A 10,863-nucleotide genomic window follows, 5' to 3' on the forward strand; every position below is an offset into this window, starting at 1 on the left:
CACCCGGGGGTGGATCGATCAGAGAGAGAGGTTAAAACAAACTCTGCATCTGCCCAGTAATAACTACTGCAAATAAAAAGCATGAGCGGTGTGGGGCAGTACTGTACTGACTGTAGTTAACTGTGAGGAGCAGGTTTGTATTTCACAATTACTTCTGAGTCTCTAACCTCAAAATCTGACTGCAAAATCTTTTATTTTAACCTAATTCTGTTTTCATTTTAGCCATGCTAGTGGGACAACAATGTCACCACTTTGTCCAGACTGAAATATTTTAATATAATAATAGCAAAGCATGGATTGCTGTGCAAGTCTGTACAGACATTCGGGATCTTCAGAGGATCAACCATATTGACTTTGGTGATCCCTTGACTTTTTCTCCAGCACCACCATGATTTTCACATTTGTGATTTTGAGTGAACTCAATGACTACTGGATGGATTTAGATGACACTTGGTACAGACATTCATGTTCCCCTCAGGATGAATTGTAATAACTGACTGATCCCTTCAGTTTTCTACAGCCATTATCAGGCCAAACCCCTGATTTATACAATAATAAAATCCTAAAACCATACCAATACCTGTTTCGGACCAAACCTAATCCAATGATGTTCTTATCAGTCTCAGCTCTCAGCATGTTAGCTATATGATTGTGAACATGTTAGCATGAGAATTTAGCTCCAAGCACTGCTGCACCTCAGTACAGAATAAAATATATTTGCTCAATCTTAGTAATGACACCACACTGACTGGTATTTATTTACTTAAGTGTTGTATGAAGCGAAAGTAATGCCTGCTGGATGACTTTTTTTTATTTATTTATTTATTTTTTTTTAAATAAATGTTGCAAAATGTTTATCCTGAATGAATGTGCATACTGCAGCAATGACATTTCCTCCAGTATTATTCTTATATTAGACAAAACTATTTAGTAGTATATAGGAAACAGGCTGCACAAGAAATCTGTCAGCACAATCTAATTATGACATAATTCATGTATTGAGTTAATGAAAAAAAAAAATTAAAAATAATAAAACAATTACAGGATGTTTCCATCAGTAACGTTGGCAAACACTAACATCTCAACTGCTAGCACATCTGCTATCACTTCCAACGTAGTATACAGTCTCTGGTGTAAATTACTAATTCATTGCATTTATGAATAGGAAATTACTAACTGCTATTATCGGTGCACTGGACAATCACAATGTTGGCAGTTTACACAACAGCTCATCAGTCATCCCGTAACATATCACCCAATGCTCATTACACTTTTACTGTAGTTAAATGGCTACATGTTCGATTCAGGAGAATATTTAGATACATTAGCTCTGTTAGAGAGCCTCCAGTCATCAGACATAAACACTTAGAGTCAGATAATGTGTTGTGCATTTTGCTCTTCAATACCAACATCACAGTCGCTGCTGAGCTACAAACATGTCCAGCATTTAACCACCGGGTCCCATCATGGAATCAATGGCCCAAATGGTTTAAAATGAAAATCTTTTACCAACATTGTTCCAATATTTATTGACATCAGCCTCGAGGCAGTGAAATGCATTATCTGCTGCATGCAAGTTTTATCTGAAACAGCAGTTTGCCTGAAAGGGGAATAAATATCTAACAGACATGCATTAGACAGGTAGATAACAACAAAGTCTCCAGATCTCATGGTGACTTTCATCTATTTTACAAGACAATCAAACCTTCTAGTGACTAAAATGTACCTAAATGTGTACCTGTATTTGTGTCATAGGCTAAAACTTATTTTTTAACAAAGTAACAAAGTGAGAAATTACCTGAGGAGACTCGGCTGCTTCTCAGCTTTGAGGTCTCCAGACTTGAAGGCCCCACTGTGCCACGGCAGTAATTAAGTTCAGTTTAATTAAGGATTATTAATTAGGTTTAAAAAAAATTCTAAGAGTTAATTAATTGTAATATTTATAGTGTAATAGATAATTAAACATGCAACTCGGTTAATAATTGAAATTCAATCTGTGTTATTTGCTCAAAACATTGCAAGATTTAGAGTTAACTTATCTTATAGCTATGTAATAAATAATTTCACACATTTCGCTTGTGCATCACATGCTTACTTTTTACACTTTTAACTGTCATTATGGCAGCATATTACTAAATGACTTGGTGGATGGCATGCACCCACACTAATTACGACAGCGTATAACCTGCAGAGATGAAAGAGGAGCTCTTGGGGACCATCTGGTGAGCATTTTAGACACAGCCCTTGCAGTCATGTACTGGTTTGTACCTGCTGTCACTGTTTTTCAGAGTTTATGCCAGGACAAAAAAAATGGTTCACAAGGATTAAAACTGGTCCTTAAATTACAAGCAATGCTGCCAAGTCCCTGCTGAATTAAATTAAAATGCTAGTTTACACCTCAGATGTGTTGCCTCAAAACAGTTTGGATTTTATTACAGCAGATCAGCCTGCTCAGCAGAAAAAGACATGACACAAACTAGTCCTGAAAACCGTCGTCTGACAGCAGATATCTGCTCTTCAAAGTAACAGAGTTATTTTTCTGGGAGACATTATTGTTCTTCATTGTGCTTGTGCCTCATATTTAAACTGAGATGAAGGGGATATATATATCAAATTGTAAATCATCTCAATATCATGATTTATAATATGTTATAATATAGTTAGTAGAAATAAAGACATTTTTATTTGGTTATTAACGCATTTGTCTGCAACTGTAACTCTAATGAAGCACAACTGATGGAATAACAGCAAAGTAATGCTTGATAACACAGAACAGCACAGTTATAATCATCTGTAATGATGATGCTGATTGACAAATCTCCACAGAGAGGACCAAGAGATGCAGCTGAGAACACTGGCAAAAGCTAGTAGACGCTGAGTTATGATTTTTTTTACAAACTGTCCACTACAACTCATATCACATTGAACGTAGCTATGTATGCAGACTTATCAAATCATCACTGAATTGTTCACAAGAGGAGTTGTGTTGTTGAGAAATACCCAACAGTAAATATAAACACAGTATGGTCACTATATGTTGTGTGACAGCACCAACATTATGCTCTGAATCAAAAATCTGATTTATTTCATCATTATCTGTAACTAACTATCAATGAAACTAATACTTGGTGGTTAGCTTATATTAGCAATACGTGATAAGGAAACTTACCGGGATTAGCATGACGGCTGAATGAGGTGCTGAGAGTAGTATGATGCTGCTGCCATGTCCTAACATGGTGGTCTCCAAATCTGCACCACACAGTGAACAACACACGTGTCAAAGTCAAGACAGCTCTGACTGCTCTGCTCTTGTGTTTCCTGTGTTTTTTTCTATAATTCTGTTTCTTGTTTACTTGTTTTTAACAGGGGGCATATGACATGTAACTGCAAGAAAAAAACACAAGTGTAATTGATAACATTATTATTGGCTGCAGGTGGAGTGCAGTCATTAATAATGTTATTAATTACACCTGTACAGCTCCAGGCCTTGGTATTGTACTCTATATGCTGGCTTATTGGGACACATTATTTAAAACACTATTGTTGCAGAGCTGTCGTTTATTTCTGTCTACTGTTTCTATAAACCAAGTTATTATTAGCATTTGGTAAATTTGATCAATATTTACCTGAAAAGAAGCTGAGGATTCACAAGTCTTCTGACTGGTTCATTATGTGTAGGCTTGTTCCTATCAGTGTCTTCACAGGTCATGATGATGTAGCCAAAACTACCAGCATCATCCAGCAGATGGAGTCCTTCAGCTGCAGCCACAGTTTATAAATCCAGCTGTCCTCACAAGGGTTATCTGCAGCTCCTGACAAGTCAACAAAAAAAATTGTCATTTTTACACAGGTCAAAGCACAATATTGAGGTCAAATGCAGCACATTGCTCTCTGATGTTTACAGTACAGTAAAAAAGTTCATTCATCATCATCTTAGACACTGGTCTAGCACAACAAGCTGGGCCCCATGCATAAGCAGATCTCTTTCACCTTTTGATAAATCCATTGCTACACCTTTACAAATAACTGAAATAAGTAGGCATATGCATGTGTAGTGGTTATTATGGTAACTGGAAATAAAGTTATTTCAGTTATTTCATATTTCAGCCCTCTGTTCTGCAATTACAGTGTAAATCATTGTGAGATCAAGGCAAGAGTTTGTCAAACTATTTATTCAGCCAACATACTTTACTTATAATGCTAATAACATAAACTTACAAAAAAAAAAGCTGTTCAGAAAAACTGTTTGGGGGTACTGGATATTACGACCCCGCTGATCTTACATTGTCTTCAAATAAAGACAATTAAAAAAAATAAATTACAATATGATAGAGGACAGTCCTCATCTGCACTTTTTACATGATTTTGTATTTTTTTTCCACATCTTTTAATGAATTTCAGATGAGTGAAAATCGTAATTTAATAGTCTCGTTTTGCGATATTAGGACAATGGATACCACTACGAACTGGTAAGCATTACAGAGCTGCAATAAATAAGCAGCCTAAATAAAGTTCACACTGTTCGGACTCACCCCAAAACCTTCTCAAGTATTTAGTAAACTCTACGTGTTGTTTATAATTTACCAGAGCAAACTTATCAGCGAACACAAAGCCACAGCAGAACATTCAAATATTGTATTTAATTATAGTAGTATTTTATTTAGGTCTTGCCCCAGTGAGCCAGTGGGACATATTACGGCAATCAAGAAGGACAATTTAGCAGGAACTCGAAACTTCCTCCTCGCTACCAGAAATAATACAACTTTGAGATAGGTCGTCGCCGGAAAAGAGAAGTGAGACACAGCAACGTAGCGCCATTAAAGCCAAGGAAACCCTAGCTTAGCAAAAATGGCGTCGGCCAGTTTTCGAGACTTCAGTGGCTTCGTGCCGGTTACCAGACCGTCTGCTCTTGTTTCCAATGATAGATTTTCTACTGCAATGTATTTCCATTACATAATATTTCCTAAACACTTCTGGTTCAAACAGCGTTACGGCCAAGGCGGAGATGTTATCCGTTTGCGGCCGTGGGGCTAACGGAGCTCTTTTCTCCACAGGGTCTTTGGTCTGAGCGCGTCGTAAGGGCCGGACTACTGACAAAAATACATCCCTGTCTGACATTTGAGGGCTTTATTGTGTTCAAATATGCGAGAAATAGGAGATTGTTTTCATCTGTAGCACGTACACATTCACATTTAAATACCAGCAGAAATTTCCTAATTTAAGCCGTGATGTAAACCTCTAAACCAGACTGCAGCAGTCCCCATAGCAACAGAGGAGAGAGGGTGGGCATCACAAAAGGCACAGAGACACATAGTGATTCAGCCTTCTGGAGTTCACATTCCAAGCTGTATATTGTCTTTTAGTGCTAAAACCCCAAACTATACACCACAGAGACCATCCTACTCCATGTCAGAGACTGAAACCTGAGAGATTTAAGTTGGCCCCAATTTCATTAGAGCAGATATGGTACGATCCATCCCTCATAAGAAAACCTTCACCAATGGCGCCCCCCTCCCTCCGTCTGGCAGGTACCACTCACTGCCGAGGGGGTGATCCTATCCATCCACCACAAATCTAGTGCTCATTGTGGCAGAATTGCAGTGCACTGGACTATACAGAGCAGGGTACCATCCAGGCTGTTGTCTGTGAGGGGTGGGGTCCGGCTACACTGATACCACCAAACACAAGCTCACAGAGGGACACAGAGAGGCAGAAAAAGGGGAGAAAAAAAGAGAGAGAAGAGGGGGGAAGATTGCACCTGAAGAGGAATATAATACGGGTAAGGAGATAAGGGGGTGGATGGTGGGAGAAGGAAAAAGACAATGGGGAAAGGTCCAGAATGGTTCAAATAGAATCGCTCCTTTTCCTGCTCTGCTTTTTTCCCCTGTTGACAATCCATCTGACTTGATTCATTTTCCATCTCTAGCACATTTTTTTCTAGTCATATGCAGATTTATTCATCATTTCATAGATGTCGGTATGGCTGCAGTGCTTATTTCACTCTACATTTGATATCTCTGTGGTTATTCTTGCTCGTAGTGGGAGAATCTGTGGGCCATGGTGAATAAATCTGACCATTTGGCCCAGTTTACATGTTTCTTTGAGAATATCTGTGTTTTTCTTCCCATATATGATGACATAATGTGGCAGCTGTGCCAGTTCTATGACACAGTATTGACTGATATTTATACTTCATTATTGGAGGCTGACTGGTTTCATGCTTGCTTTACAGCCAGAGCTACCAAACATAGAAATGAGCAATAAAATACTGTAACTTTAGAGCATGGCTTTTGTTATAGATTACATAATGGTTCTACATAATGGGTTTGTCTTAAAACTCTTAGATCACACATGCAGTTCATTTGATCAGCAATGTAGAGTGGTGTATTAAAAAGCAGGAAATAAACATCTCAGTTGTAACTTACTGCAAGCTATAAACATTATTTATACATTTTTATTTTTTATAGAAATACATTCAAAATGAAGTATTGTATTTCTAGGGCAGAGAGCAGTGGATCAATTATCCCTGGGAAAGCATGGCTATAAGGAAACTTATTCAGTTAAGAAAAAGAAATCAAATAAAAAAAAATACTGAATGTGTCCCAATCTGTTTCAAATCCATAAATGTTGCTGTGTTTGTGGCTAGGATGAAAGGAGACACCCCAGTGAACAGCACCATGAGCGTCGGCCAGGCCAGGAAACTGGTGGAGCAACTGAAGATAGAGGCTAGCTTCTGCAGGATAAAGGTAAGACAAGCTCAACGCCTCAGATTCAGATGTAAATCATGATAGTGGAATATTATAAAAAAAGATATGAAACAAAGACAAAAAAAAAACAAAAAACAGAAGCAGCAGATAACTGAAATCAGTACAGTGGATTAACTAACTGAACATTTCTGAAAAGCTAAACAACCCCCTCAGTCCTCATGTTGCTCCTGCTCTGTAAATGCAAAGCCTCAAATCACAGTTGAGACAGGGCAGAAGATTTTGACTTTCATCACTCATGTTGGTTCACAGATGCAGAAAAGCACTGGTGACCTTCTCAGGTGCACTTTAGGTCAATGCTTCCCATTGGAGAGTCTCCAAATGGTATTAGTTTCTATCATGTTCCTAATGGCATCAGAAACACCTTGCAGAGGCACCTTGTCTCTTTGAAAAGAACAATTCACCGGTACAAAAATTAAGTAGATGGCAAACCCTCTAATGCTGATAATATTATGTTTGTAGAGATGATTTTCAGCAGTTGTTAACAAATTTTACCTGTAAGGTTTCCGTAAAGCTTGTTTGAAGCAGCTGTGTTCAGAAACACAAGTTTCCTTTCACAGAGCAGTCAGACACTCTACTCTGACTCTAGTACCACTTTTAAAACTGATAAATAAAATAAACACAGGTCCTTAATATATATGTATATGCCACAAAACATGAAATTTGAAATCATTTTATATTGCCTTCTTTCCACCCCAAGTAAATGTTTCTACTGTTATTGGCCCGATTGTCTATTTTTGTCCTCATGCTCTGTTGCTCCTGTGTTCACTGCTGTATCGTGATACCTTTGCAGCCACAGACATCCGGTTTTCTTTCAACGGATCAATAAGTTTCATCTTGTCATTCTGTTTTTTGTGTGTGTTATTTATAGTAGTGTGTCCATCTAGACACATTTAAAAATAATTAATTTACTTAATTGTTTTCAGCTTTGGTAGAGAAACATTAAATCCAATTTGATCTTTGGTTTTAAGTGTGTATCATTATGTTTTGAGCAAATGTGCCACATTTAATCCTGACTACACCTCCATTTTTTGAAGTCTTTGGGAGCCAAAAGTCACTGAAACACTGTGCTATGATAAATTGTTAAGACTATACTCTGTATACAATCACAGGCACAGATGTCAGACAAAAACACAGGGATAAATTAATTCTTGAAAAATATATCAAAAAAAGCAGAGTTCCAAAAGAAAACTGAGGGACTCAAGTGGGAAATAAAATCCATCCACTCCAGAGCTGTAATGGTCTTCACAAGTCTCATACAAACTGTATCTGTATGATCCTGTTTACAAGGTTAGTGTTATAGTGTCTACCTGCAGTACATCCACACCTGAGATGAAAAAGTACATATTACATTAAGAAAACATTATGTAAAAGCCAAACTTATATTAGACATACTTCAGAATACAAAGACAACTGAGATTAAGGTTTTTAATTTGTAAAAATCTCTATGATTATCCCTGTTTGACAGTGGAGGACCTTTTCTTGAGGTATTTAAATGCAACCTAACCTCTGACCAGAGACTCAGAAATAAAACCAAACTGAACTTTTATTTATATCTACTGTCACCATGCTCATGAACTGCTCTTAATCTGATCAAACCCCCCCCCAGGTATCAAAGGCAGCGGCCGACCTGATGGCATACTGCGACGCACACGCCTGTGACGACCCCCTGATCACCCCCGTGCCCACCTCAGAGAACCCTTTCAGGGAGAAGAAATTCTTCTGCGCTCTGCTTTGAGACAAATCAGGGATTGTTGTGATTTAAAAGTACAACTGTACAGTATGTACATGTATGTACAGTGTGTACGCGTACTTCCAATTGAAATAAGACATCAATGTACTATAGTAACCTTGCATAAAAGCTGCCGATGTACAGTACATAATCGACTACAAAATGTCTCGAACTAAATTCTTTAACTGCTGACATCTGTCTCAATGTTTAGAGGGGGAAAACAAAAATAACACGGGGATCTGAAAACCTAAATCAATCAACAAAGACCCAAAAAAACACGACTAGAGGTCTAAAGAAAAGAAATTTCAAGAACAGATATCACCTGGTTGAAAACATGTACATCTCATGCTCATATGTTTATTACAGGTAACTGCCAAAAAGGACGACATTCGGAGCATCAAGTGTCTTAACAGGCTCCACCAGTCACAGGAACTCATTCATGTGAATCCTGCAGCATTTGAAACATTTAACTGGGACGCTAAATTCCCACATTAGGTCTATGGATTATGGTGGTGCTACATGTATCAGATGCTGCTCTGATAGGTCAGGGCTGTTCTCCCCCCACATAAGCTGTCCATACATTTGAGATCCGGCAACTGAGAAAAAGACGAGCCTATGTTAGGTAATTAAGTATGACATTTCCCATAAATGACACCATTTCCATTTGGTGACTACTCGTAGATGGAGGTAATAACCCACCATCTTCCATCAGAATAGAGAGCAGAGGTCTTCATACCAAATGTTTTTTCCATCAACATTTAGATTGTCTTTTAGAGCTGCGGCCCATCTATTGTTAATATATTTTGTATTCTTTATTCACTGGGGTTTCCTCTGTTTTGGCAGTTACTTGTATCTACCAAGGACAACAACTATTTATGAGTGGATTATGATCATATAATCAATTTCTTTCAAGGTTTTATTAAGATTTTAGCATTTTGCTCATTTCTATACTGTTGCTGTAGTGTGGATGTGGACACGTGTGTGTGTGTGTGCATAGGTGCTACTGTGAAACTTAAGCAACAACTCTGAGCATCTGATCACTGTCATATCAAGATTTTATAGTTCAATAGCACACAGACCCAAATTAAGAATAAAAAAGAAATAAAAAATCTAAAAAAACATTCCAGGGGTTATGGATATTCAATATACAACCTAAGCCATTGAAGCAGAATCAGATATTCGGTTACTATGAGTCTGTCACGTCAACAGTTTTCTATTTCTTTGAGGCAAAAAACAGCAGTTATATTGTACTTTTACAGACAGGTGTACATCATCATTTGAACTGATCAGGTCTGAGGTCCGTTTCTAGAAAAATCAAGGAAAAGACTAATGTTTCTATTCATTCACATAAAACGAGGGCTGATGAGAATGACCTGGGAATTTCCATTTTAATTAAAAGTTTCACTTTCTCCATGGTTATTTCTCCATCTACAGTACAGGCAATTGTTTGGTTCTGTTTAATCATATCCACAAAAAAAACAAAAACTGCTCTTCTTCTAGCATCTTTGACATGATGAAACCTTTGGGAGCACCTGCTCTGGACCATTTTAAAAAAATAAATAAATAACATGTATTTTAAAAGTCCTGCAAATATCAAATTTGGAGCTTTGGTCAAAAAAAGTAACCATGGAAAATCAAGCATTGAAATAAAACCTCCTGTCATCAAAAGGTTTTCTCTCATTTGTGATTTTATTTGATAAAAATTGAATATTTAATGAACAGAAGAAACATGTCCAAATCTGATACTTGCCTTATATATATTTTTTAATAATAAGCAGTAATATAAAAACTGAAGAGTTTTCACAGTTAAATGCAAACACATTAGCCAGTGTTTTAACAAGGAGCTGCTACACAATGTTACATCTTCATTTAGCTGGTGACTGGTGGGTGCAAGCAATAATCAATGCGTGGAAGATTATATAACACATCCTAGATATGCACTATTGTAGATTTTACAGTTAATCTGACTGAATAAAAGGTTTTAATCAGCATGCATTAAGGCATCATATGTTTAGACATATAAAGATAAAATGAAGCTCAGCTATGAAGCCTTGACCTTAATCAGGCTTGTTGGTGGTACAGAATACATACAGCAGGTGGTATTCTGCCACTGGAAACTCAGATCAGTGATTTACCGGTTGTTGTATGGAGGTAAATCAAAAACCTCTTATTTCTAAGTAACAGAACAGATGGGTTTTGCCTCACTCTTGGGTTTTTAATTTGAAATGAAGTGAAATGAAGTCTATTGGACCTTCTAATACATTCTATCATACGAGTACAGCATATAAACACACCATTAATGGACAAATAGGGTGTTGATTGATGTGTCAGTCATTGGGTTGTGATTAGAATGACTTCCATGATTTT

The 10,863-nt window shown here is 37.4% G+C and overlaps 1 protein-coding gene across 1 annotated transcript; it reads left to right on the plus strand.

Moving 5' to 3' along the window:
• The first annotated feature begins 5,575 nt into the window (after positions 1–5,575).
• gng3 (guanine nucleotide binding protein (G protein), gamma 3) lies at positions 5,576–10,164 on the plus strand. Its single transcript, XM_018691950.2, has 3 exons — positions 5,576–5,779; positions 6,647–6,746; positions 8,374–10,164. Exons 2-3 carry the CDS (start codon positions 6,648–6,650, stop codon positions 8,500–8,502), a joined length of 228 nt encoding a protein of 75 aa, XP_018547466.1. The 5' UTR covers positions 5,576–5,779; position 6,647; the 3' UTR covers positions 8,503–10,164.
• Positions 10,165–10,863: the final 699 nt, after the last annotated feature.

Source organism: Lates calcarifer, linkage group LG20 (assembly GCF_001640805.2).
Source record: "Lates calcarifer isolate ASB-BC8 linkage group LG20, TLL_Latcal_v3, whole genome shotgun sequence".
NCBI classification, from domain to species: Eukaryota; Metazoa; Chordata; class Actinopteri; family Centropomidae; genus Lates; species Lates calcarifer.